We start from the raw sequence: 27237 nt of genomic DNA, 5'->3' as shown, positions 1-27237 counted from the left end.
ACCACGAGAAGGACACGGGTGTGTGCGCACTGCCCGGCCTGGGCAGAATCGCCCACTGCTGGGGTGCGTGGCAGGACGTGACGGGGCGTCCGCCTCTGGAAAGTGTGCACCCAGGGACTCGGCCAGATCCCGCAGGGAGCAGGGGACGAGGGGCCGGTCATCCGCATGGCCACGGCCACATGCGGCTCCGCCAGGGGGACTCCTAGAAGCCAGAGGAATCCTGGCTTTGAACGGTGCCTCACAGCCCAGGAAGGAGCTCTGCTTGCAAGCAGGAAAGAAACACAGACGTGCACTCGACAAACACTCACGAGAAACTAGAAACCAAATGAAAACGAAAACCGACCAACACCATGGGGTGAGGCAAAAGCAGTGCTTAGAGGGAAATTGATAGCTGCAAACTCCTACGGTATTAAAAAGAAAAGATCTCAAATCGATCACTTAATCTTCCATCTTAAGAAAATGGATCAAGGACAGCAAACTCAGCTCCAAACACGTGTAGGAAGGAACTAATGCAGATCAGAGGAAAACACATTAAAAAGAGGTGAAAAAAATAGAGAATATTAACTAAGCCAAAGTCGTTTCTTTGAAAAGACCAACGGAATTGACCAATCTTTTGCTACACGGACTGAGGAAAAAGAGAGAAGACTCAAATTACTGAAAGCTAAAATGAAAGAAGGAAACTGCCAATCTTACAGAAATAAAAAGGATCGTAAGGAAATACTCTCAGCAACGGTATGTCACGGTATCGGATAACTTCGATGGAATGGACAAACTTCCAGAAACACAAAAACTACTGAAACTGACAAAAACAAAATGACTCCAAGAAAAATAACAAACTATATAACAAGCAAAGAGGTTGAATTCATAATCAAAAAACTTCCTACGTGGAAAAGTTCAGGACCAGACGGGTTCACTGGTGAATCCTACCACACATCAGACAATAATAACGATACTAACAATAACACCAGCGCTTCCCAAACTCTTCCAAAAAATGGGGGAGGAAGGAGCTTACTCTCGGGGAAGCACTATTTTTATGCGCTGATACCAAAACCAAACACATCGCAAGAAAAGAAAACCACAGACCACTATCCTTCACGTATAGACGTAAAAATCTTCAACAAAATATTAGCAAACGAAACCCAGCAACACATAAAGGTAACGATTACATCCCGAACCAGGTGGGAGTTACCCCGGGAATGCAAGGTTGGGTCAACAGAAAAAAATCAATCTAAGTAATACATACCACCTTAAGAGAAAAAAATAAAAAAAACATGATCTGTTGAGGTAAAAAAAAAAAAAAAAAGCATTTAACAAAAATCCAACTCCCTTTTGATAAAACAAAACAAAACAAACACTCAACAATCTTGAAACAGAAGAGAAGTCCCTCGCTCTGACAAAAGGCGCGACGCAGAACCACAGCTATCACCCTAATGGTGGAGACTTGGGGCTTGACCCCCCGGGCAGGAAAAACAAAGAAAACCCATCCAGACAGGAAAGGAGGAAGGTCACGACTCCTGCTGGAAGCGGACACAAGCTCGTGCGTGGAGAACCAGGAATCCAAGCGCTGAGAAACGGGGCGGCGAGGTTGCCGGGCGCCAGATCGACCCGCAGAGGCCAGCCGCACGTTGATCCATGTGCACGACCGACGGACAACCCGAAAATCAAATGAAGAAAATAATTCACTTATGATAGCATCGCAATGAACAGACTCCGTAGGAAAAAAATTAGTAAAAGAAGCGTAAGGCTCATACATTAAAAATTACAAAAAATAAATCTATGGCCACGCCACCCTGAACAAACCCGATCCCGTCTGATCTCAGAAGCTAAGCAGGGTCGGGCTTGGCTAGTACTGGGATGGGAGACCGCCTGGGAAGACCAGGTGCTGTAGGCGTAAAAAATAAAAAAATAAGGGATTGGAAGATGACAAGGTCCTTGTACTCTGAGGTCAGCCAAGGGTTGTCTCGCCTAAAGAAAAATCACAAAAAATGTCATTGAAAGAAACTGAAGACCTTAAATGGATGGAAAGATATCCTGTGTTCATGGATTGGAAGGCGTAATACTGAGGTGGTAACCCCGCAAACTGAGCCACATTCCTTGTCGAAATCCCAGCCGCCTTCCTTGTAGAAAATCTCAAGCTAATCCCAAAATTCAAATAGAAAGACAACGCACCCCAAAGGACCGAGAAGACGCTGGCGAGGGCGAGCAGTGCTGGAAGGCGCCCTGATTTCGAGCTCACCACAAGCTACAGCACTAAGGCCTGGGTGGCCCAGGCACGGGGCGGGCGGAGCAGGGCTGAGACCCTCACATTACCGTCGGTTAGGTGGTTATCGACAAGGGCGCCCAGGCCTGCAACAGGGGACGGTCTTTCACCAAGTGGACAAGTGGACGTCCACATGCCACAGAAGACAGGACGGCCCTGCCACACCGGATGCGAAGTCGACGCAGAATAAATCGAAGACACAGATACAAGAGCTGAAAGCATAAAACTCTTTAAAAAAATAAAAGGAAAGAAAAACATGGTCATAAATGTTTATCACTGCACCACCTAAAATCACCTTGTGCGCAAAATTTGGGGCACTCGGGCCTCCCGTGGTCTAACCCCACTGGTTAGTCACCCTGTGGACGAGGAGGCCAAGGTCGGGTAAGGGGGGGCGGCCGTGTGAGGCCCCCGACGGCCACCGAGCGCCCTGCCCTCCCTCTCCACCGCCAGGCTGCACGGAGGCCGCATCTTGGTGTGCGCTCTGAGACGAGAATGAACGAATGAATGAATGAATGAACAACACACGACTCTCTGGAGACCTGGCCGCTGCAGCCTCCTGCCCGCTCGCCCATCTGCTGGCCCCGGAGGAAGTGCGTTTGGGTGACCCTGGCTCCCGGTCCCAGCAGAGAAGACAGTGGGGAGTTGGCACTGCCCGGCCGTGACAGGGGACAGGGAGGAGCTGCAGAAAATGGGACGGTGGCTCTGGGGTCAGGCAAAGTTCACGGGCGCCTGACGTGCTGAGCTGTGGGGCTCCGTCTGGACAAGGTACGCGCAGCTCCAGCCCCAGGCGGCAGCCGCGGCAGGCGCACAGGCCCCGGCAAGCCTGCCGCAGCCGGCTTCTGTCCGGAAACGCAGCTGTGGGGAAAGGCCCGGGGCCCCCTGAGTCCAAGGGGACCTCAGAGGACAGGCGGGGGCAGGCGGGGGAGGCCTGCACTCCAGGTGACACCTGCCTACGCGCCCGGAGGGCCTGCAGAGCTGAGCCAGGCCCAGGCCCTGTTCCCGGCCAGCCCAACAGAAGGCCACCCCCAAGCGCCCGGAGAGGGTGCCCACTGTGCCATAGCCAGACCCGGGCACAGCCCCGCCCCGGCCCAGCACCGGAGCCCTCAGGCTTGGCACAGGACCCAGCCTGCCCAGAGCCCAGGAGCGGTGGCGGGGCAGGACTCGGTGGCCAGGCTGGGGCTCGGGGTCCTGCCCAGGGCTCCCTGTCCCTGACAGTCGGGGTGACGTGAGGTGTGAGAAGGTGGTCTTGAGGGCCTAGAGGTCCCCACAGAAGAGTGACGGGGACTCAGAGCCCGCGCCCCGTGGCCGAGGGCTGGGTGTGGAGGGGGTGCGGCCCCCATGCTGCTCTCCTGCCCAGGCCTGGAGCCTGCTGTGCTTTCCCCGCCGGGGAGGACCTTGGAGTGGAGGGGAGTGCTCCTGCCTGCCTGCCTGTCTGTCTGTCTGTCTGCACACCAGAACCGCTGAGGGCCTCTGGGGACTGGGCGGGCTCTAGCTCTGAAGGTGTTGGGGAGACAGGCCAGCCCCTGCACCCTGCTGGCACCCCCGAGGCCAGGCTGGGTCCCAGCCCCCAGCCCAAGGGCAACTTGGTGGGTCCTTGTCAGTGCAGTCACGGCAGTCTGAGACCGAGATCCCCTGAGGTCCCCGGTACTGCAAGTTCCCCGGCTCTGAGCTCGCCCCCACAGGACTTCAGAAACCGCAGAGGGACCGAGAGGAGCCCCGGGCAGCCGTGCCTCCAGGCTGCATGCAGGCCAGCCAGGAGAAAACAGGGGCCCAGGAAGACACTCGACCGGAGCAGGCGCGGGCAGGGCCAGGGGCCCAACGTCCCCGGGGAGCTCAGCCTGCAGGGCGGGGAGGTGCCCCGGCCTCACACATGGCCCCTTACAGGCACGCGGCATGGCGTGAAGTCAGGGGTGGCTGGGAGGCTGGGTTTGGATCCGGCAGTCCCGGGGCCTGGCTTCAACCCATGGCTCACACCCCCTCCATCTATGGAGCAGCCCCTCCTCAGCTCTGGGCTGTAGGTGGGGGTGGGGGGCCCCAGAACCCCTTCCGGAGGGTCTGTGGCGGCCACGGCCACCCGGCGGTAGTCTCCGAGAGTGGAGAAGTGACCCACCGGCCACGACCACATGGCGAGGGCGCCCAAGGTCGTGTGGGATGCCCAAGGGCATGTGGTGACACTCCCGGGCCACACTCTGGGTGGTCGGGGCAGGGGCAGCCCAGCAGAGCCGGGGCTGACCCCCGCCTCGGCCGTCCCCAAGTGGCCGAACGGTCAGTGCGCGGTGTCCTTATAAACAGCCCTCCCCCGCCCAGGTGGGGTGGGGACACTGGGCCTGCTCCCGGGCCGGGCCCCAGGGACATGGCTGCTGCCGGCCTCGACCTGCACCCACCGGACACAGCGAGGCCGCGGGGCCGTGTCTGCAGGGCGCGTGGGCCCCGCCAGGCCGGGCGCAGGGCCCCCTGGCTCCGAGCTTCATTCGTGCTGGGCTTCCAGGCGGTGCGGGGCCGGGGGGCACGGGACGGCAGGCGGGGCCGAGGACAGTGCGGAGGTGGGGGTGCCGGAAGGCACCGGTGAGGCCACGGCGTGGAGACAGGGACGCGCCCGGCACTCGGGCCGTGGCACGACTCGGCCCCCGGGCGACCCCGCGCACGGGCGTCCGCGGCCACTGCTGCCACCGCCGGGGGTGGGCGGGGCCGGCGGGCTCCGGGGACACAGGCCCGGCCGCCGTGCTGCAGGGTGGCCAGGAAGCAGGCGGGGCCCGCGCACCTACCACAGCCCTGCTGCCCGCGGCCCGGACCGGGGACCGTGTGGGAAACGCGGGGTGGCCGACTAGGGGGACGGCGGCCGGCTTTCCAGGGGGCTGCTGCCTGGGACCCCGAGGACCTGGGACGCAAGCACCTAAGGGCTGCGGCCGCGGGGACCAGCCCCAACATCGCGCCTCGGGCTCCGCTGCACGCCCCGCCGAGCGGCCGTGACGTCGCTGGCCGCCATGGCTCCGGCGGCGGTGCGGGCGGGCGCTGGCCGCGGACCGGGTCCCGCACTGGCGCGAGGCGCGGCCCCTCTGCTCCGTCCACCTCGGGCCTCCGGCTCAGGCTCCGAGCGCCTGGGCAGAAGCCTGAGGACCCCCCGGGACGGCGCCTCAGGCCTGTGTGACTCCACGACAGGGAGACGTGGACAGGTCAATACCACTGTGGCACGGCCCACCCCGGGGAAGGGCCCGGGGAATGAGCTCCGGCGGGAGGTCAAAGGTCAGCGCCCTGGGTCCCCCTCAAGGAAGCAGGCGAGGCGTCCTCTCCTGACCTCTAGCACCTGATTCTCCCGCGAGGTGAGCCCCCTCATGGGGGGCACATCTGACTACTCAGTGCATGTGGAGGCCCTTGCCCCGGGCTCAGCCACCCCAGACCAAAGGGCCAGCGCCTCGGCCTCCATAGAAAGGCTGAGGCCCCAGAAGACAGGGAGCCCTCAGACACAGCTGGCCTCCCGGGACAACCTCCTGCTGCCCCTCCCCCCCGGGAACTCAGGGTCCCTCCGAGACAGTTGGGGACATGCCGTAGGTACAGCTCCCTGTCTCTGCAACAGGGTGGGAGGGGCCCGAGGCCAAGGTGTGGGGTCACAGCGGGACACGTCCCTGGGTCCACACGGGGCTTTGTGTGCCAGATGGGAAAGCGGAGGCCAAGAGGCCTGTCACCCAGAGGTGGTCTGAGCATAGCCTGGGCCGGCCAGCTGGAGGATGAGACAATAGGACCCTGGCCAGCCACGTGGACACAGAGCCCTCCAGCCAGGCCCCCCCACTTCAGACCGGAGCCCAAGGCCCGGGTGGAGGGGGTGCCCACTCAGCAGGAGGCCCCCACCACCTGGAACCCCGACCAGTCCTGGAACCCCAATGCGAGGCGAGGGCAGCCGTGACCAGAGGACCACAGGTGGAGGCCCCGCCTGGAGCTTTGCTCCTCAGCAACGTGGGGCCAGAACCAGGAAAATGGGGACAGGCTGGGCAGGTGACACTTGCTTCCGCACGATGATGCAGACGGCCCCGCCCGGGACCCCTGCCAGGGCTCCGGGACCCCAGGTGCCCCCACCTGCTCTGGTGCGGCATCACGACCCTCGCGCGCCGAGCTGCAGCTCCCACTGACGCGTATCGAGGCCCGGGGCCCGGGGCTCAAAGGCAGAGGGGTCACGAGGGCAGAGAGCCAGCCCTGGGCGGAGGCTGCCTCTCAGCTGCACCAGGGCCACGGGGCGGGAGGGGGCCTGGGAGGAGCAGGATGCGGGGCAGAGCCCCGGCCCAGACCCCAGCCTCCGGGGCTGCAGCCTCTCAGGGCTGGGGGTCCCTGCTCGGGGCAGGATGCACTGTGTACCCCTGTGGCCCCAGCTCCGTCCAGCCGTGCAGGCCTTTGGGTGGGTGATGGAGGAAGGCAGCCAGCTGTCCGAGCCGCGCCCCGTCCCCTCCCTGCAGCAGCCCCGCGGGCACCTGGACCTCGGGCAGCACGTCCTCGGCCCTGAAGGCCGGCCGGGCTGCTCTGCTGTGCCACTTTAATGGGCAGATCACGCTCCAGCCAGTTTCATGTGAAAGAAAATGGAGCGGAGGTCTCGGCACCTCGCAAACATAAACACGTAAACTACACGTTTATAAATCCCATGTCAGACAGGTGTTCACAGCACAGCGTCCTGATGGCACAGCCCGCGGCAGCCGCACGGGGCCCGGGGCAGGGCCTCGGTGGCACCTCACGCGGAGCCGTGGGCCACCACGCTCCACTGCAGGGGTCCGCCGAGAACCAGGGGAGGCGGCTGCCGGGCCCACTCCCATGACGCCCCGAGGCGCCATGCCGCAGCCGAAACCGCGCGGCGAGGGTGCCCGCCTCTGGACTGGAACCGTCACCCCCCGGTGGCTCGGACAGCTGTACGGCCTCCATCTCGGCTCGGCCACGCACCCGGGCAGGTGGCTTCTCCGACCCATCACGTTCGAGTCCCCAGGCCGGTCAGTCCCAGGGGCACTACTGGCCCAGAAGGCTGTCACCTCCCAGTCACCACCCAGGAACCCCGGCCGCCGTACCACAGGCTGTGACCAGAGACAGAGCTCGGCCAGGCCACTGGAAAAACAGGGCATGCTACATGCGTGTGGGTTTGGCTGGTAGGTTTTTTTTTTTGTTGTTTCCTTTCGGTTCAAAAAAAAAAAAAAAACATAGCAAGCTCTCAGGTATACAAAACTGGTAATATTAGAAAAAAATACAAACTTCACCTTTACAAAACAAAAACAAAGCACGCACACACACATTTCTGTTGAGGACACGTGAAATGTGGCACCTGACCAAAAACAAAGCGTTCCGGCTCTGCCCGAACACCGGCGGCCGCGGAGGACGGCGGAGGCTCCGGGGGCCGGGGGCTGGGGGCCGGGAGCCGCAGTGATTGGTTCACGCACAGTTCTCGAAATGGCTTAAATTAAACAGTAGCGTAAAATGGGTCAGGAGAGAAACACGGAGAGCCGCCGGCAGTGAGGAAAGGATGCGGAGGTGGGTATACCATGTTTATTTCAATACATCTCATCGGTTCGCACCCTGCCGGGAGGAATGCCGCCGCTGTCCTGCCACAGCAGCCTGGTGTTACTGGTGTAAATGTCATCCAAGAGATAATTAAAAAAAAAAAAAAAAAAAAAGCTAGGCAAAGAGTAAAAAGAAAAGCTTAATAATCACTTTATGGTGTAAAAAAAAAAAAAAAAAAACGCACTTAAGGCTCTCAGGAAGGTTCTGTGTGGACTGAGACACTTCGGAAGGAGCCGTGGCTCCCGCGTCCCGGGGCGGTTTCCGACACCCCCGGGCCCGTCCGCGTGGCTCGCCTTCCAGCAGCGGCAGGCCCCGGGGCCCGGGCCCAGCACCTGCGACCACCCGGGCAGAAATCCAGGCGGCGGGGGGGTCCGTCGCCTCCATCCCACGGGCGCCCTCCACTCCCGCAGCCGCTCCGGCGTCCGCGTCGGCGTGGCCCTCCCCGGCCAGGAAGCCTGTCGCCGTCCCGCCGAGGCCGCGGCACGCGCTCCGAGGTCCCACCGAACGACGTGTGCCGTCTCTTTGTTCTCCAGAGTGCTCACGGGGACAGTTTTCCACAGAGGAGAACAAAGACCGCACGCCGGCAGTAAGCACCGTACATAGTAGGTTCAGGAATGTAACACGCCACACACGTCCGTGTCCCGGGAGAGGGCGGCCCGCTCGTCCTCACCTCACATCTGCGGGGGGAGGGGCGAGAGACACACGCTGAGGCGGCGCCCGCCCACCAGGGCGCCCGCCGCCGCCGCCGCCGCCGCCGCCTTGAGGTTCGACGTTGCCGCGAGGCTTTTCGAACCGAAGATGCTCGTGACCCTTTCTGCGCCGTCCCGCCCAGAACTGGGGCGAGGCTCTCGGCGCTCACAAAAGACGGCTTGCGAGCGGGCCCCGTTCTCCCGCCGGACGGACCGAGGCCCAGAAAGGTCTTCTCCTTCTCCTCGCCTTCCGCTCTCTTCCAGCCTGGAGCTGGATGTGACTGCTGGAGCTCTGGCAGCCATCCTGGGCCATGAGGCGGCCCTGCGGAGGGGCGCCGCCAGCCAGCCAGCCAGCCAGCCGGGGTCTCTGACCAGGCAGATCCTCACTGAGCTCTGAGCTGAGAGCAGCTTGTCCCCATCCTAAGTCACCTGTCCACTGCTCGTCCTAACACTCGTACCACCCATGTGCCCGGAGCCAGAGCGCTAGCGGGGACGCCCCCCCTCTCACTTTGGGGGTCTCTGTCACCAGCTGGCTCTGTAAACTGGACTCACAGAGCACAGAGCCACCGCACACCACACCCTTGGGCCAGCAGAGGCCAAGGCTGAGCAGCCGTCTGGGGCTGTTCCGGGACCCGCCCCCGTGGGCCTTGCCTCCTCGCAGGGTCCTCGCGAGAGCTCTTGACCCACAGGCCGTGGAAACTGCTGAGCTGGCAGCCCCCTGCAGCCGGCCGCAGCCCCGGCTCTCAGACACCTGCCGCTAAGGGCTCCTCTCACGCTGGGCGTTTGGGTGCCATGGGCACCCCCGTGCCCAGAGCCAGGCAGGCCGACACCAGGGGTCAGGAAGGCTCAGAGCTGCCTCCTAGTGCTGGTGGCGGGTGCCCAAATCCCAATCTGTCCCGGGAGCAGCACGGCTCGGTGAGAGTCCCTGACAGCCAAGGGATGGCCAGGGAGGTCAGCGCGGAAGTCACCGGGTGGGACTTCTCTAAAAGGGTCGTGTCGCCCTTCTCCCCACCTTCCTCTTTCTTTCAGTCTGGAGTGTGGACGTGACTTCCGGAGCAACAGCAGCCACTCTGGGCTGTGAGGCCCCCTGAGGATGGGGAGCCCCAGTCCTGGGTGGAACAGGGTCCCTGTCACCTTGAGAGTGCCATACCTGCTCTGGTCTCGCCGTCTGCACAAGAGCCGGGAACATCTACCTAACCTCTAACCTCACTGTTTCGGGGTGCTCCTAGCAGCCAGGACAGTTCCCCACAGGGCAGTCTCTACGTTTACAAAGCATGTCCCGGCAGGACCCACGCATCTTCAAATGCCCTTACCTGCAGTCTCTGCGGCCCTCAGCTTTCTGTCACGTGGGGTGGGCTGACCCCAGCTGGTAGACGTCAGAGGCACCCCCCACCCTGCTCAGGAGACCCCAATCACTACAGCTCTGTGACACCTCTGCCCCCCGAATCAACGAAAAGACCAAAGCCAGGGCAGGGGCTCGGGGCTTCCCGTGCAGCGGCGGCAGGGGTGGGGGGAGGGGGAGGCCGGGGACGGGAGACCCGGGGTCCAGCCAGACACCAGAAGCTCGCAGCGCGATCAGGCCAATCACGGCCACATCCTCGCCGGGGGTGGGGGGAGATTCGCCCTGATCGGCCACCGCGCCCTCCCGCGGGGCTCGCCCGCGGTCCTCTCCTACCTGGCCGGCTGTCAGGTGGGCTTTAACCTTTTCCTTTTCCGCTTTTTACCTGCCTCCCTACGCCTTCCTGTTAACAGAGGGCGGGAGGTGGGTGGGCCTAAGGGAGGCGCCCGCTGGGAGCTGAGGCAGAGCCACCTGAGCCGTCTCTTTCTGCAGGAAAACTCCGTGAGCGCTGGCGGGACCACGCCTGCTGTCCTCGGCCCTGGCGGGTGCCACGCCGTGTGCAAAGTCTGTCCCACGGCGGGAGGGGGGGGGGCCGCCAGCCGCCGTGTGACTCCGCCTTCCTGGGGGGGACCGTCCCCCAGCGCGTCCCCCTCGTGACCACTGCTGGCCACCGAGCCGGGAGACTTAATCGCACGCCACTGTCACGTGCGTGGGCCGGCGCCGGAGCGCGCCCCCAGGGCGCCTGGTGCAGGCAGTGAGCAGCCCCGCCGCCCCGCCCCGCCCCGCGCCGCCCGCCCGGCCACTCACCCGTCTCCTCCTCGCGGTGGTCCGGGCTCGGGCTGCCGGCCGCGCACGTGCACTCCAGGTGCTCCTCCAGCCTCACCTGCACCTCTTTTAACTTTGGCTTCTTCCTGACGTACTCCACCTTGGCCACCTGCAGAGACGGCACACGGAAGGCCCGGCCATGAGCCCTCGCCCCACCAGGCGAGGGGCCCGACCTCTGACCTCCTCCCGGTGGGCAGGGCTGCAGCGCCACATGACGAAACGGCTCAGCTGCGCATTTGTGGTTTGGTCCCATTTTGGCTTAAAATGAACCCAACATGCAGCCAGGATGTCTGGGGATGTACGGCGAGGTGGGCAGGATGGGGTGCCGTCTGCTTCTGTGTTCCAGGGGCGGCCGGGCTGATGGAGGTTTCCAGACGTGTGATTAGCAGTGCAAGGGGACAGGCTGGGACACTGGCGGCTGCAGCTGCTGCTGGCCCAGACGTCAGCACGGGGAGCCAGCACGCCCCCCAGCCCACAAGGAGGCCGCCGGGCCTGGGCGGCGTGGGCTCCAGGCCACAGGCCAGCAAGGCCGGCTGACAGCCCGGCCCAGACACAAGGCCTTCTCGTGGCCCCCAGGAAGCTGGCCTATCCCAGAAGTGTGGGCGGAGACCCCAGGCCGCCCCGGAGGAGGTGGCAGGGGACGCGGACTCAGCTGGCACTTCCTCTTCAGTGGGGTAAAGCCTCCACCACTCGTAGGCAGGCCGTCAGCCTGAGCACAGAACCGTCCGCGGGCCACCTCCACACCCCTGCCTGGGCACTGCAGGAGGACACGGCCCCAAGTCCACCCAGCCAGAGGGCCCGACGCACCATCAGGCAGTCGAGGAAGCAGGGTGGGGTGTCTTAACCCCACGGACTCCGGGGAACTGGCTTCTCTGCCCTGGACCAGGGCTCCACCCCACCCCACAGGTACATGTATGCGCACATGCACATGCACACACACGCACATACATACGCACACGCATGCACACACATGCACACACGCACATGCATGCACATACACACATGCATGCACACACATGTGCACACGCACGCACACACGCGCCCAGCCCTGCTCCCTCACTTCATCCCAGTTCAGGGACAAGGACATGGGCGACCGACAGAGATCCTCCCCCCACCCCCTCCCCCCCCACCGGCAGCCCCAGTGGGGTCCCCACCCCCGAAGGCCCACAGCCCGTGCTCTGGTCCCCAGCGAGGAACGACTGCGGCCTTCCTGCTGGCCCCAAGGCCTCCACACAGAGCCAGGCCCACGGCAGATGCCTGCCTGTGCCAACACCTGGGGCCGGGGCCAGCCCTCAGAGACCTCGCTGTTCGTCTGCGGGCACCGAGGTGGACAGGAGCAGAGCCCACAGGCTGCTGCCTAAGCAGGTGAAGGGCCACCCAAGCCAGCAGGGCCAAGAGGGACCCAGGCCCGAGCAGAAGCCCCCAGCCTGGGGGCGGGGGCTTTGCAGAGGCCCGGAGTCCCAGAGTCAGGGAACCCTGGGCCGTGTAGCGGGCCCTGCACCCTGGCAACCGGGCGCCGCCCCACAGGCCGGCTGGCCCGGACTCCAGCCCTGGCTGCATTAATGGTTAACCCGCGGGGCAGAGGGTGCCAGGCGCCCGGCGGCCGTGTGAAGTGCTGGCCTGGGTGTGAACGCAGCGGCCAGGTGTGAGCTGCGGTCAGGAGCCCGGCCAGGCCGGGAGGCCCCGTGAGTGGAGGCTGCGGAGGAGGCGGCCCTGTGGGCAGAGCCTCTGCCTCCCACCTGCAGCACAGGTCACGGGTCGCAGGGTCACAGTGCAGAACGAGCACCTGGGACTGCGGACTGGGCCACGGCCCGGCGCGCGTGACCTCGCTGTCGGCTCTCGCTGACGGGGTGTCTCGACCCCATGGGCCCCGTGCTGCAGTCAGCCTGCCGCTCCCCGAGTCTCAGCAGGCCAGCCTGATGCCCGAGGGACCCCGTGAGGTGTTGGGTGGGGTGTGCCTCAGCAGGCCCCCGGAACCCCGCCTGGACCAGTGGCTCCAGCTCCCTGCACCCCCCATCCCCGGGGCCCACGCTGGGGGTACCGGGCCAGCCCCGCCACCGCTCCCTCTGGGTGCCTCTGCCAGGGGCACGGGGCAGGCGGGCCGTGGTCCCGCTCTCGGCTCGGCCTTCTTGGGTCAACAAGCGCCTCATCAATTTCCTCCAGGGGGCAGGGGCTGAAACCCAGCTTGGCCGAGCCCCCCCGACTCCTGGGCAGAGGGGGGCAGCCCCGTTCTCCGCCCAGAACAGGCCGGTGCTGTGGGGAGGCGGACATGCCAGACACGCAGCCCCGCCCGGTCCCCTCGGCAAAGCGCACACGGCACCGGCCACCTCAGCCTGGAGCCCACTTTCTCCTCAGACAGCCCGTTTTTATCAACGAAAAACAAACACTGATTTACAATCGCACCTGCTTCTGGGTCTGAGGACACAGGCATTCCAGGCTGCCCGCCACCTCTGTCTGGCCAGGAAATGGCTACCCCCCCACCCCCGAGAGCGTGCTGTGAATATTAAACTCTCCAGCGCTCTCCACACCGGCCACGTCCGCAGGAGGAGACACAGACGTCCCTCGGGCCCCCACCCCGCCCCCTCGGCCCCCAGACCCACAGCAGGGCCCAAGCAGAGTCCCACGTCCCTCCCTTCCCTCCCCCTCCATCTGCATCTCGGGGTCCAGGCAGCACCTCACAAGCTGGATACGGGGACCCCTCACTACTGAGGGTGCCTGTCACACCACGGGCAAGTCCCCCCAAGAGTGTAGCACTGCGGTGCCGTCACCCCTAGAGACGGGACAGGGATGCCGCGCACGGAAGGCTCGCCCCCCTGCCGCCCGCAGCACCCGCCCCGGGCTGGGTCGCCGCAGGAAGACGCCCCCCAGGCGGGCAGGGGACGGCCCGGCGAGCGGCCACGTGCCAGCGTGACGCACAGCAGCACGCACTGAGCCCACGTGACAGGTGGGGAAACCGAGGCAGCAGACAGGGCTCCTCCCGCTGCGGGAGGACCTGAGCGTGACCCCCACCCAGGGCACCCCCCGAGTGGAGGACAGGCACCTCGCGGGGCACGGCTTCCTCGTCCCCTCCCAGCCCCCACCCACTTAGAACGGAAGGTGACCCCCAGGGTTCTGGCTGGTTTAAAGGGCGGGGGTCGGGGGGTCTCCCCATCCAGCTAGAGCCCACGGTGCCGCTGGGTCCAGGGCCTGAAGCCTGGTGCGTACGTCGGCCCCTGGGGCCACGTCCGGCTTCCCAAGGCCCAGGGTGCTGGGCTCCCTGACCATCCCAGCCATCCCTGCCCACGGGGGAGGGACTCAGAGGCCCCGACCAGGGCCCCCAGAGCCACCTCATTCTCCCCCGGGCCCATCGACTGGACCCCACAGGGCAACAGCTAGAGCTCGCACCCCAGGGGCCCCTCCAGGCTCCGTTTACAGGGTGCAGAGGCCTGTCCCAGGAAGCCCTGACAAAGGGTCCGTTCCCCGGACGCGGCCAGGGCGGAGGCCTGGGGCTGACAGGGTTGCATCGCCGAGGGACGGCAGATCATGCCACCACTGCCCCGAAACGAAACGAGAGCCAGACCCAGTGCCCCACGGGCCACGGCTGCCCGGGGCTGCCCCGGACCCTGCAGCGGCCCGGCCGGCCCCGGAGTCACGGCCACCACTGTCCACGCCCGACTCTGCCCCTCCGCGAAGCCCACGTCAGCCCACACTGGGGTGGAGGAAAGACATGCTCCTCGGGCACACAGGGAGCTGGACCTTGGGTGCGGACGCCAAGTGCTGACCACAGCAAGCCCAGGCCGGGGACGCTGGCCCCCTGGGGCCCACCCCACCTGCACCCCAGGTCTGACGGCAGACGTCCCCTGAGGGACCTGTGGGGGTGCTGGGGCCCCTGCTGCCTGGGGGCCACTGGGCAGCCTTCCGCTGGACAAACTGGGCAGCTCACCCGCCCAGGCCTCAGCAGGTGCTATGCCCGGCCTGGCTGTTTCTCCTGTTGTAAGAGGCCTTCGGCTGTGACTCGAAAGGCCATGAACCCAGAAACCCGTGGGGGTGGCACCTCGGGAAGGGCCGGGGGGCCTGCCGCACCCACCGCCTGCCCTGCACCCACCACACGGGCGTGCCCCGGGGTTCCGGAGGCCGGCTCTGCCTCGGTCCCGAAGGGAGCGGGAACGGCCTCCCGGCCAGGCGCGCTGGCCTCCACAATGGGCCTCCTGTTCCCACTGACCTCTTGTCCCCTCTCTGCCAGAACCCCCAGTGTCTGGGGCCGGATGTTTTCCTGACAACGCCGTGCCGGGTGGGCCGGGAGGAGGAAGGGCCCGGGTCCGAGCAGGGCAGGGTGCAGGACCAGGCCACACGGGCGTGACGCACGACCCACCCGTCCCCTTGGGCTGACCACGAGCCTGACCCCGCAGACGAAGGCCCGTGGGGTCGGCCTGGCCCAGTCCCACCCTGTGCTGGGCCCACAGGCCTGCACCCCATGCGGGCTGCGAGGACCCCGTCCGCCGAAGGCGGGGAGCCGGCAGACAGAGGCAGACGCCCAGGCCCGTCACGCCCCTGGTGGACCGCCCCCCGCCAGGTGCCCACCCTTGAGCCGCCTCCGACGCCTGGGGTGGGCCCAGCTCACACAGCGCCCACCTGTGCCCAAGAGAACACAACTGCGGGGACCCGGACTCATGGGCTCTGACGCCCCCGACCGTACCCCGAGTGAGGACACAGACCGGGGTTGTGCCCAGCGGGGACCCCGCGGGCGAGGCCGGAGCAGGACGCACACACGGGACCTGTCCTCGGGCCTGTTTCCTCCTTCACAAAGAGACAGCCGTGGGGGGCACCGGGGGATGGAGTGGGCCTCAGTGCCTGGCCGGGCACCGGGAGCCCCTCGGCATCCAGGGGTGTCAGCTGTCAGGGGCCGGGGACCCCGAGCCCGGGGACGTGCTTACTTGGCACCCAGGCCGGCAGGACCCCATCCCCCGCAGTCAGGTCTCAGGGGTGGGCCTAACGAGCCTTCTCACGGGACACGGAGCCGGGCCAGCTGTGTGGTCCGTCACTAAGCGGCTTTCTCCCCTGCACCTCGCGGGGGGACCAGGGACCAACGTCAAGGGGCCTGGACCGGCCATGGCAGGGAGGGTGAGACAGCTCCTAGTCAAGAGTGAGTTCTAACACACCCCAGACCCAACATCCTCGCCCCAAGAAAACAGGCCGCTCCGTGCCAAAGGCGCCCCGCCACCCAGACCCACACGCAGGGCCCGACGCACCCACGACCAGTGCCCAGGGGCGGCCTCTCCTGCCTCGGCCGCAGTTCGGGGGCCAGGAGACACCCCAGGACTGTCCAGGAAAGGATTCAGAATCCCACCCACAAACAGGAAGGCCAAGCTCGGGAGACGCACCTTGGGCCTCCCCGTCGAGGCCGGCAGCAGACCCAGGCCCTGCCCAGCCTCCTGCCATCGGCCGAGCGCCAGACCCTGATCTGGCTGCCCAGAGTGACCTGAGCGGCAGAACGTCACCCGGGACTCAACGAGCAGTTCGAGCGCCACCTCCCATGTCCCCCATGCCGCTCCAGCCGGTCACTGCGGCCAGCCCCTGCCCGGGGGAGGGCTCGGCGGCAAGTGACCGGCTGTGCGCAGGCTCCCAGTGACCGCAGGGGAGTGGGGAAGGCAGTCAGCCGAGCCACCGGTCCTACCTGACACACGGGGAGGACCTCGACACCCCCAGATGGACCCTCCCAGAGAAGCACTCCCAGCAGAACGGGGGTCCCTCCCCGACTCGTGAGGCGATGTGCCCAGGACCCCCACCAGCGCCCCTTCCCTGCCTCCTGGGACCGGGCAGGGGCCCCGGGGCCGTGCAGGCTGAGGGGACCTAGGCCGCCCTGCCACACCCCCTGCGAGCCGGCCTTGACTCCCAGCGTCTGACGGCCACCTGGCCGCGCCCCTCGGGGCTGCCACAGCCGTGACCCCGCCAGCAGGGGCCGGCGGCTCCGACCCCGTGCCCCAAGAGTCCTCCCTCACAGTGCCCTCCCTTCCCGAGTGCGCTTCCCGCGAGGCTGTGTGCGGTGCAGGGGAGACGCCCCCGCCGCCCTCCCCCACAGCCCGAGCCCGGCCGGGGGGCCTGCGCCTCCGCCTGGGCTGGGGCCGGGCACGCGGCGGGGGGCGGCTCACCTTGACGCTCCGGTGGTGCACGCGTGAGGGCTGGCACTTGACGCTGCTGGTGGTGCAGCAGCCGGTGCAGCGTCTCACCTCCACGCACGGGGGCCAGATCAGGAAGTTGGCCGACGTGGGGTCGACCTGGCTCCGAGGTATCTCGTAGATGACCGTCCTGGTCTTGCAGACGGCGGGGACGGCCTCCTCTGCGGGGAAGGGGCCCGGTGAGCGGGGGGGCCACGCTGTCCCACGGGCCCCATGTCCACTGCCCCCCGCAACCCCTTCCTCCCCGCTGCAGCAGCTCCGAGGGCCCGGGGGTGCCAAGCTGCTCCCGCCTGCACGTCTCATGTCACGCAGCCCCAGGGCCCCCGTGTCCCACAGGGTGCAGCCGAGCTGGCTCAAGGACGAGCGGGGACTCAAAGGCCCACTGGGGGACACCCCAGAGGAAAGGTGCAGCCAGAACTGGACCGTGTGACACCGGGGCTAAGGCGGGGGGGGGGGGGCCGGCGGTGGCCACGGCGGCGAGGGGCGTGCGGCCGGGGGCGGGGCGGGGCCTGAGGCTGACCGGCCTGCAGCCGGCGGAGCCCAGTGTCCTACCATCAACTCAGGGCCACTGGGGCTGGCAGAGACAGGGAGAAGCAGGGAAACCAAGTCTGAAAGCCCCCGAGAGAGCCGGGCAGACAGACCAAGACACGGCCTGGTGTGCCACTGAGCCCCCAGGGCCAGGCTGCACCCCGGGCAGGGCCTGAACCACGTAAGAGCCGGGCGCTGCCTCCAGCGCTCAGGCTCCCCCATGGCCATCAAGGCTGGCTGGGCAAGGAGTGTCAAAGCCGCCTGCACAGCAGGTGGGGGACCCGCCCAAACACCACAGCCCCCAGGCCAGAGGTCCACTCAGCGAAGGTCACTGCGGGGCCCCCTGCCAGCTGCCAGGGCCCCTCCAGGGAGGAGCTGGCGCCCCTCTGCTCCATGCTCCTCAGCACAGGATGCCCGTCCAGCCCAAAGCCCCGAGCTCCCGCAGGCACCGGGGCGTGACCCACGGGCGGGCGAGGCACCATCCTGGGGCAGGGTCCAGGACCACCCATGAAAGCTGCCGCCCCAGCAGCACCGCAGGGCCCCGACTCCACGGCTGGACAGTGATGGCCACGCACGCACTGGGCTCACGCAGGCCCAGCGGCCGGCGCGGGGGGCGGTGCCGCTGCAGTCAGGGGGCGGCCGGAATGCCGAAGGGCCACGTGCCAGGGACAGGGACAGGGAGGGGCGTCAGCTCCATCGGCCCCTCCATGCCCAGTGCCTGAGAACAAGCCCATAAGCAGGAAGTCCGGCTGCCCCAGTGGGGCAGGGGCTGCGCTCACGGCACCCAGCCCTGGGTGCCCGGCACCCGCCAGGCAGGAGGGGCCTGGGCACCCTGGTCGGGACAGTAGATGGCACCTGGGAAGGGCCTGCCTGCCTAACCCAGGCTCATCCACGGTACCCCACACTCAAAGGAACAAGCTATAAAGTCCATCTTCTTGGAGGGAACCAGAGCCGGACAGGAGTCACCTGCCCAAAGTCACCCAAGGTCGCACAGGGAATGCACAGCAGTCAGGCCCCAAACACAGCGGGCTCCTCAGCAGGCGGGACCCCTGGATGGCACAGGTGGCTGGGCCACACCCCCAGCTGCCTCCCCAGGACAAGAAAGCACAGGCCCCGACTGCCCCGCACAGCCCCACCTCCCACCAGACAGGGGTGCTCTGCCGCCAGAGGCCGGGGCCCGACGTTCCCCCGCCCCGCACCCAGGTGGGGCCCAGGAGCCGAGCGCCAGAGGGGTGGGGGCACAGGGAGGGGGTGCCCGCGAGCGGCCCGCCAGGCTAAGCACGCAGCCCCCGTCTGCAGCCGGGAGCACCCAGCGGGCCCAGCGCCGAGCTGGAAAGGAGACGCGGCCCCGGCTCCCGCGAGGCCTCCCGGGGAGCAGGCCCCGACAGGAGCGGCACTCAAGGAATGCACGGGGCTCTCCTCCAGGTGGGAGGCGCCCTGCAGGAGGGCGCGCCCTGAGCGGGCCGGGCCTCGGCTCCACGGGAGGGGGCGCCCACCAGCCCCCCGCGGCCGAGCTCACCGATGCTTCTCTTCCTCCGAACGGGCCCGAGCCGCTTCTCGGGTGTGTGCTTGCTGGCGCGGCCGCCGTGGGCTCTCGGGCTGCTTCCCAGAGCGTCCTCGGCCCCTACGGGTGGGAGGAGGAGTCGGTGACCAGCTGCCCCCCCAGCCCGGCCCTCCGCAGTACTTCCTGCGGCTCAGCCCCAGCCCCTGCCCCTATGCAGGAAGCAGGGGTCCCCTTGGAGGCCCCCCCACTCCCACATGGGGAGCTCCCAGATGTGTAAGGAATAAAGACTCCAAAAGTACCCCACCACCCTCTGCAAAGCCCACTCTGACGCCCACATGTGGCGCCCCACGGCACCCTGCAGCCACGTGACCCGCGGGGGAGGGGCTGCGGGGGGTTCTCCCCGGTGGCGTCTTCTCCGAGGAGGCCTAGGTGAGGGCCAACTGGGTAAGGAAGCCCAAGGCCAGCCCCCATGCGTAAGGGCCAGAACCAGCAGGCCCGCCTCCCCGCCAGGCACCACAAACAGTGGGCTGACCCAAAGGACCAGCAGAGGCCTGGCCACCCTCTCCCTCAGCCCACCCCCAGGAGCAGCCGGCTGACAGCAGAACCCCACCTGTCTGTGGGGTCAGCCCACACAGCCTCCCGCTCGGTGTGAGGCAGGGAGCGGCTGCAGGCCAGGGACAGGAGTCCAGGAGGCTGGAAGGGCACACGGCTTGCAGAAGCAAAGTGCTCCGCCCCCCAGGTGCCGAGAGCCACCATCGCCGAGGCGAGCGGCCAGGGAGCTGACATCGGACTGGACCCTCGTCCACCAGCCTCCAGACGGGCAAGGGAGGCCCAGGTCCCCACGCGATGGACTAGGTGGGTGGGCGGGTGGGTGGGCGGGACACTCAGCCCTGACACCAGCCGCTGGGCCAAACCCGGCCCCCCGACACTGCCTGCACCTGCAGGATGCGGGTCGCCTGACCTCGCTGCCTTTGCCCCCCGACCCACCTGGGGCCGTCCCTTTCCACTGCTCCCCTCCACGTCCGCCTCCCCACAGACGGCGAGGGGCACGGTCCCGAGAAGGCGGGTTCCAGGAGCCAGGGGCTCCAAGAGCTGTGCCCAGGTCCCGTCCGCCGCCTCCCCCTCCCGGGGTGACCTGGCCCCTCCCCGATGCCCGGCCCACAGAGGCGCCGAGAGGGCCCACAGACCAGCAGCGCCGAGGGCGAGAAGCGAACACCGCGGCCCTCGAGCAGCCGGAGAAAGACGCGCCAAGACGCACTCCTCCCGGAGCCCGAGCGGAGCCCGACTCTCGCGGAAAGTGACTCAGCGTTCCGCCACCGCTGCTTTTGCCGAGACCCAAAATAAGATCAGAACAGAGCTACTCATGCCCGAAGAATTTCCCATCCGCCAACTGCTACAAGAAGCCTTTTTTCACACAGAAAAAGTGACATTTATGAGTCATGTGCTGGTGGTGGCCATCTTGCCATCACCAAACCGAAGAGCAGCTGGCCCCTTCTCGCCTTCGAGGCCTGACTACAGCCTGGCACCGCTGCTCCACGCTCAACCTGACCCTTCCGCGTGGGCAGCGGGCACTGACCCCTCTCTGCACCTCAGACGGGCCCGACGTGTGGATGACGAGCAGAGGCACCTGGCCGGCGGGCGCCCGTGTCCGGGCTGACGGCCCGGTAGCCCCGGGCCTGACCGCCACGGGCGACGATGCCCCCGCCCAGTTCGTCGACTGGCCCTGGAGACAAGAGACGGCAGAAACAGCTCCTGGTCAAACAAGCCCACCCTCTGCCAGCCCCCGTCAAGACGGGTGGCCCACGAGGCACGCGATGCCCCCTGATTCATGCCGGTGGAGAAGGGGCCCAGCGGCGACTTCCACGAGGAGGGCCCCGGGGCTGCCGCCCTACCACTGCTCTGGGGACAGTTAATCAAGCGGTTTGCCTTTTGTCTTTGATGCACAGATGTCTGCGTGACAACTGGATGAGGAGAAGTGGAGAGTTAATGGCCTCGATGCGACAGACATTTATGTATCGTCACTCGATGACCTGCAGGCGCTCGGCCAGCCGCTGCGGGAACAAAGCCCCCGCTGCCACCGAGCTGAAGGATGTGTTCTGGTCACTGGACAAACAGACCCCAAGCTCCACCCTCCTGGTCACTGAAAGACCACATGTGGGTCTCCACCCAAAGCCTCAGGTGAAGGACCACCTACCTCTTCAGTCCCTACACCCCGGGAGGGGCTGGTACAGGAATCCCACCCCTCAGGGCTACGAGCCACCCTGACCAGAGTTGCAAGCTCAGCTTCTCACCTGTGAAATGGGACTGCAGCCCCACCAGTGGGAGGAGTCAGGATCCCACCTGCCAATCACAAAGCTCCACCCCACAGGGGAGGGGCCACTTTCAAAAGCCTCTTCAGCTTGCTGGGCACTAGTCATAGCTCAGGTTGACCTGGCAGGGCCACCCCAGGAGTCTGAAAGGGAGACTGTCCAGGGGGGTTTCTCCACACCCCAGCCCCTTGCTCCGTGATCCCAGACGGACCCCTGGCGGGACCCAGCAGGGGGTCCGGGGCCTGCAGGGCGGCTTAATCCTCCACAGCTGTTCGCAAGCTTGCCAGCAGTCCTCTGCTCCCAGGCCCCACTTCGGTGGGAACCGGGTTGGGGGGGAGACCCCCCAGACAAGCTCTAAAAGCAACAGGTGCAACTCCTGCGCTCAGGCCAGAGGCTCTTCTCAGCTTCCACGTCTGTGAAGGGGGAGCCTGGGGGCGGCCCAGGGCCAAGGAGACCCACTTAGGCTGTTTGTGTTACAAAGGACCCCGAGGGGCAAAGCTAGTGAGCAAGGGAGGTCCCACAGGCCCTCTGTTCTCACCCGAAGTTCCCAGAAGTTCCAGGGCATCAGCTCCCTAAAGGTCTGACGGGTAGAAGGGAGGGGGGTGGCTGAGAGCTGCACTCCCCACTCCCCAGGGCAGGCGGGAGCTGAGCTCCGGCAGCTTTTTATAAGGGGGCAATTTGAAACCAGCTGAGAACAGGCTGCAGCCTCCTGGCTTTTTCTGTTTGGACACCCCCCACCCACCCACCCAAAGAGGCTCTGGGCGCAGAAGCCCCCAGGTCAGGAATGCACCACCCCAGAGCCACCGTGCAGAGGCGTCAATGGTGGGGGGTGGGGGAGGCGGGGCTGCAGCGCCCAGAATAAGAATGGTCCCAGGAGAAAGTCAATGGCCCATTTCCCGGTGGCATCCCGAAGCAGTCCAGGAAGGAGGCCCAGCTCTTCACAGACCTCCCTTCAGCGAGCCAGAAAAACACCCTAGGCCTTTCCTTCCCTGGGAGGCGAGCAGGCTCCCCAGTTCCAGGGGGGCCGGCAGAATGCAGGCCTGAGCTGCCCTCGGCTCACCAGAAACAAGCCCCCCCCCCCAACTCCAAGGGGCAGATCCAGTCCCCCCTGGCCCAACGCTGATCTCCAAGTGAAACCCGACCCCTCGCCGATAAGGATCAGCCAAAGGATTTCCTGGGTCAAGAAACTACAGAAGCCGGGCCTCGCTGGAGGATGATTTTGGCATGAAATGAAAAAGGTTCAGGGCTCGCCAGCACCTTAATTAGGGACAAATTTCCCAATGGCCAGGCCTTGTGATTCTCCGTGATTTTCCAGCCCCAGCCCCTGTTCAGAGTGGTTCGCGGCAAATCCTCAAGTCCCTAACGGTCGACCCTCCGGCCACGCCTGCCGCCTTCCCTCGCAGTGTCTGACAAGTTCGTTTGGGGCCTTTTAGTCAACGGCCTGTCTTCCGAGTTAGTACTGACATTGTTCCTTCTGCAAACACGTGGGCCAGAGCCCGAGTCTTCCAGCAAAGCCACCGCCACCACCTGCTTCCGCCCACCGCGGCCTTTCACTCCGGGTCCCGCGCAGCTCCCCGAGGGACACTGGCGAGCCTCCACACCCCACTTCACAAATACACTCCTTGCTAAAGTGGCACCGCCCTGGGCGGGAGGGCGAGCACCCAAATAGTCTCCCAAACCACAGACGTGTCCGGGGCGCGCCTCTGACCAGTGCTCATGAGAAGAGACGACACGGGCCTCCCGCGGGGCGGCAGGAGCCAGGCGCGTTCTCCGCGAAGCCAAGGTGGCCTGACCGAGGGCCCCGCCCCTCGCGTGCGCCCACCCCACGCACGCGCCAGGGCTCGGCGCCCAGGGCCAGGACCGGCTCGCGCCCTCGCCCGGGCCGGAGGGCCGGCGGCGGGCAGGCACACCTGGCCGGCGCGCCGGCGCCCCCTACGCGGTTGAATTCTCAGTGCCACACGCGGCGGGTTCCCTTAATGCAAAAACAATCTCTGGGCGGGCGGACGAGCCCTCAGCCGCTGCCTGGAGAGAAAGTGGTGATTGGAAGAGAAACTCCTGACTCATCCGCCTGGGCTTTTATGGCCCGGGATTGGATTCTGACCTTTCGGTGCGCTCCTGCGCGGCGCCCAGCCCGGCCCGAAGTCGGGAGGCGCCGCGGGGCGCACACACCGCCCGCCCGCGCCCTCCCCGCGCGCGAGGGAAGGGGCGCGATTTACCTACGGAGTCTATCTCCAGGAGTCGCTGGAGGTCCCGGATGCTATGGATCTGACTGTGCGCCAGCCTCTCAATTACCTCGCGGGGGATCTCGGCTTCCTGCAAGCAGACACACGGTCAGCGCCCGCGGCCCCGGCCCCGACCCCGCCGGCGGCTCCTCCCGCCGAGAGCGCGTGGTCCCCGGCGTGAGGTGGCCCCCCGGCCCTGCCCCGCCCCGCCCCACGCGGGCACCTCGCAAGCAAGGCCGCCCGACCCCTGCCCGGGCCCGGGAGCCGGAGGCTGGGGATGGTGCTCAGTGAAACCCCAAATTCTCCGTCCCCCATCCATGTCTGTCCTTTAAAAAAAAAAAAAAAAAACTCGCCCCACTTCTAAATTTTCAAACAAAAGCCCCCCCACTCCGCCCCAGAGTGTCAGTTACAGGCGGTCTGCGAGCAGCCGGGGGCCTGGGGAGTTTCTGATTTAGTAGTGAAATCAACATTTAGAAACATCAAGTTGAAATGCGTCACGGATCGGCGAGGAAAGTCACGGCGGCCCTAGCACTTTAATCTAGCCAGGAGCTTAAATTTCACACCCGGAATCCCGGGCGAACCTGCGGGGAAGAGGGTCTCTCGGTCTCACAAATGCGCGTGCACACACACTCACACCCACGCACACTCGCCCCACCCGCTCCCTCGGAGCCGCGGCCCTAGCGCCGACTGGGGCGCCCCAACCCAGCGGGCGGCTGGGAGAGGCTGCAGGTAGCGTGAGGGTTAAAGACCCACCTCCCGAGGCTCCCCGGTCCCGGCCCGGACCGCCTCCCCCCACTCTGCCTCCCCGTACTCCTTCCGGATTTTTAAAGAGAGTTGGGGGTCGCTGGGGGGGTCTCAAGCACTAAGTTCCCACGCCGAGGGCTGGAGAAAAGTCATTCATCACAGCCGAGCTCTCGGGAATTCAGGATTCGAGAAGGGGGGCGCCAGCGGTGGGAGGGCGCGGGCGCCCGGCCCGGCCCGGACTCGCCTCGCTCAGCCACCTGTAAGCAGGCCCCGGCGGGCTTAGGGACCGGGGACCCGCGGCTGCGGCTCCGCGCAGCCCACCTGGGAGGCCCCTACCTGTTTATCGGCCGCTCTTCCCCCTTCCTGGACTCCGCTGGCTCACACACACACCCCCTTCCGCGCTCCCCGCGCCCCGATACTGCACTGCCCGCCGCGCCCCGGGTTCCCTCCCCGGGGAGGAGCCCGCGCCCCCCGAAGTTTCTCCCCACTCGTCCACCCGCCGCCACTCCGTCCCTGCCGGCAGCGCGACGCAGCACGCTGGAAACTCACCAGACACACTTAGGCATGGCAGAAAATAGAACCCAGTCGGGAAGATTTAAAAATCGACCACCCGAACAGAAATCAAAACGCGCTCTGCAGACCCCGAGCACGGGGCGCCCCGGCCCGCGGGCGGCCGCAGGGGGCGTGCGCGGAGGTGGCACCCACCTCGGCCAGGGCATGGGCGAGGTATCCGCAGCCGAGCAGCAGCAGGCAAGCCCAGGTCCTCATCGCGTCCCGAGGTGCTGGCGGCTCGGCGAGGAGGCGAGGCCGCGGGGCGGGCGCTCCAGCCGGGCTCCTGTGGCGGCGAAATTCAGTACCATCCCTCAGGGAGCGCGGCCCGGAGCAGGAAGCCGACGGAGCGCGCCCGGCGCGAGCAAGCGAGTGCAGAGAGGCAGGCAGCGCCAGCGAGGAGGAGGAGCAGGGAGTGCGCGCTCGCCGCGCCCGCCGCGCGGGGAGCCTCCGGGGCCGCCGGGTAGGGGGTGGGGACGGAAGGGGCGGAGGGCGGGGGCTGGGCCTCTTCCTTGGTGCGTCCCCGGTGCTAGCTGCCGCCGCGCTCGCTCCCCGGCGCCGGCTCACGAGCGACCTGGCCGGTAATTCTGCATGTTTGCGGGCGTCAGCCCCGAGAAGGAGCCCGGAGCGAGGCTGGAGCCGCCGCCGCCACGCCGCCCATCACCTGTCTGGACGCCCCGCCAGGCCCAGCCTCCGGCTCGCGCACTCCCTGCGGGCTGCGGACGGCCCTGCGCGCCCACCGCCGGCCCCGAGCTCGCCTCCGGCCTGCTCTCGCCACCGCCGCCACCAGGCCGGGCACGGCGCGGCCCAGCACGGCGCGGCCCGGCGGCCTGCGTGCGCCCCTCCGCGGCGCGCCCTCGGCTCCGGCGCCGCGCTCCGCCCTCCGCCGGCCCGAGCCGGGCAGCGCCCGCGGCCGCGCCGCTTGGCAGCCGCCGCCCGCCCGCCCGGGGCCTCGCCGCGCGGGCCTGAGGCGGCCGCAGGACTGAGCCGGCGCCGCCGGGAGAGCAGGAGGCGCGGGCAGGCCCGGCGTGCCGGAGTTGTGCGGGCTCCTCAGGGGCGCGCGTGTGGAGCCGGCCGGCCGCGGGGAGGGGGTTATAGCGCCGCCGCCGCCGCGCCCCTCCCCCGCCCCCTCCCTCTCGCCTCCCCCGGATTCCGGGCTCGGGACCCGCACCTCGGAAGCGCGCGGGGGCCGCACCGGCCGGGCAAGGCCCGGCCGCCGCCGCCGCCGCCGCAGTGAGCACACACACGCGCTCACGCAGGCAGTGAAATCCATCCAAGCCCCGCGCCCCGCTCCGAGCACGGCCGCCGCGGCTCGGCGCGCCCCTCCCTCGGGCTTGCCCACCCTCCGGCGGCAGCTGCAGTCCTGCGGCACCGGACGGGGAGGGGAGGAGGCCGCCGCGGTCGCCGGCTCGCCTCGCCTCGCCTCTCTCGGGCCCCAGCGGCAGCAGAGGGCAGCGCCCAGAGCTGAGACGCCAAAAAGGGCAAAAGCAGGCCGCCCCCGCCCCCCGCCGCGGCGCTTGGGCCTCTTTCCGCGGTCGGGCTTCAGGGCCCCTGCCTCCCCCTCTCCATAAAAGGAGGGGGAGTGAGTCTCTGGTGAGAGGTGGGGCGGGTTTAGGGGCGCGTCTGGGGCACTCACCTGGCGGCTGCCACGCGCCCCCGCCCACAATCCGATGCCTGGGGCGTCTGAATTTGGAACCTCCACCCACATTCCGATGGGAGAGCGCCCAGATCGGAGGAGGGGGCTGCAGCGTGCCTCGTCCCCACCCTGGGACCCCGCGTCCCCCGCGTCCCCGCTCCCTCGTGGAAGGCCGGGCTGCGGCCTGAGCCGGGAACGCTAAGGGTTTGGAAGGAAGAGACAGAGGAGCCGCCCCTGAGGCGCTCGGAGTGGGAGCCCGCGGTGTCGCGGTCCGCCGGGCGCACAGAGCGCCGCCTGCGGCCGAGGCGCGGCACAGAGCGCGATGATGCGGGGGCAGGACGCGCGGGGAGCGGGAGGCCTGAGCTCAGCGGGACGGCTCCCTCGCCACCCAGGGGCGGGCGCGCCGGGCTGGGTGGATTCCGCCCTCCTAGGCCAGGTGGCATAGGACCCCGGCTTAGGGCCCTGTCGCCCCGCTGCCGGCGTCGGTGCCTCGAGGGGGCGGACGAGTTCTGGTACCAGAGCTAGGGGCGTGGCGGGCCAGGGACCCCGAGGTTAGCCGGCCGAGGCCCCTGGAGGCTAGGAGGCCCCCCGGTGTGTGGGGGGGGGCGCAGAGAATAACGCCCGCCTGCGCCCACCGCCCCCACTGGCCCCGCGGTACAGGCGCAGCCCCGCGGGCAGCCTTTCATCCCTGGCGGGGGCCTCGGGGCACTCGCCCTCCCCCAAATACCTGGAGGTAGGCGTGGGGGGGGCCTTCTCATGCGGTCCCCAGAGGCCCAGGTCTGCCCCGCCTTTCCGCAGGCCTCCACACCCGCACCCTCCCCACACCGCTGCGACCACCACGGCACCACGGCTCGCACACGCACGCGCCGCGCGGGAAGCTCAGGGTGGAGGGCCGAGGCACAAGGAACCAGGAAAAGCGGGAAGACGTTGGGAAGCCCTGAAAGCCAG

General features: G+C 66.9%; 1 protein-coding gene and 1 pseudogene across 3 annotated transcripts; one reads left to right on the top strand and one right to left on the bottom strand.

The window, feature by feature from the left end:
- Positions 1-1772: 1772 nt before the first annotated feature.
- LOC118606319 lies at positions 1773-1891 on the top strand (annotated as a pseudogene).
- Positions 1892-7442: 5551 nt separating this feature from the next.
- PDGFA (platelet derived growth factor subunit A) lies at positions 7443-25953 on the bottom strand. Of its 3 annotated transcripts, XM_036224730.1 has the most exons (7): positions 25825-25953; positions 24810-24939; positions 23355-23451; positions 18845-18949; positions 16771-16958; positions 10625-10751; positions 8911-10220 (listed from the first exon to the last, which is right to left on the bottom strand). In XM_036224730.1, exons 2-7 carry the CDS (start codon positions 24870-24872, stop codon positions 10165-10167), a joined length of 636 nt encoding a protein of 211 aa, XP_036080623.1. In that variant the 5' UTR covers positions 24873-24939; positions 25825-25953; the 3' UTR covers positions 8911-10164. The 3 variants fall into 3 exon arrangements, with proteins under 3 accessions (XP_015974630.1, XP_036080623.1, XP_036080622.1); XM_016119144.2 differs by lacking the exons at positions 8911-10220; positions 25825-25953 and adding an exon at positions 7443-8466 and having other exon boundaries at positions 24810-25184; XM_036224729.1 differs by lacking the exon at positions 25825-25953 and having other exon boundaries at positions 24810-25263.
- Positions 25954-27237: the final 1284 nt, after the last annotated feature.

This window comes from Rousettus aegyptiacus, unplaced genomic scaffold (genome assembly GCF_014176215.1).
Source record: "Rousettus aegyptiacus isolate mRouAeg1 unplaced genomic scaffold, mRouAeg1.p scaffold_m13_p_7, whole genome shotgun sequence".
NCBI lineage: Eukaryota > Metazoa > Chordata > Mammalia > Chiroptera > Pteropodidae > Rousettus > Rousettus aegyptiacus.
Note: the sequence above shows the minus strand (reverse complement) of the source record. Positions and strands in the feature narration are given on the sequence as shown.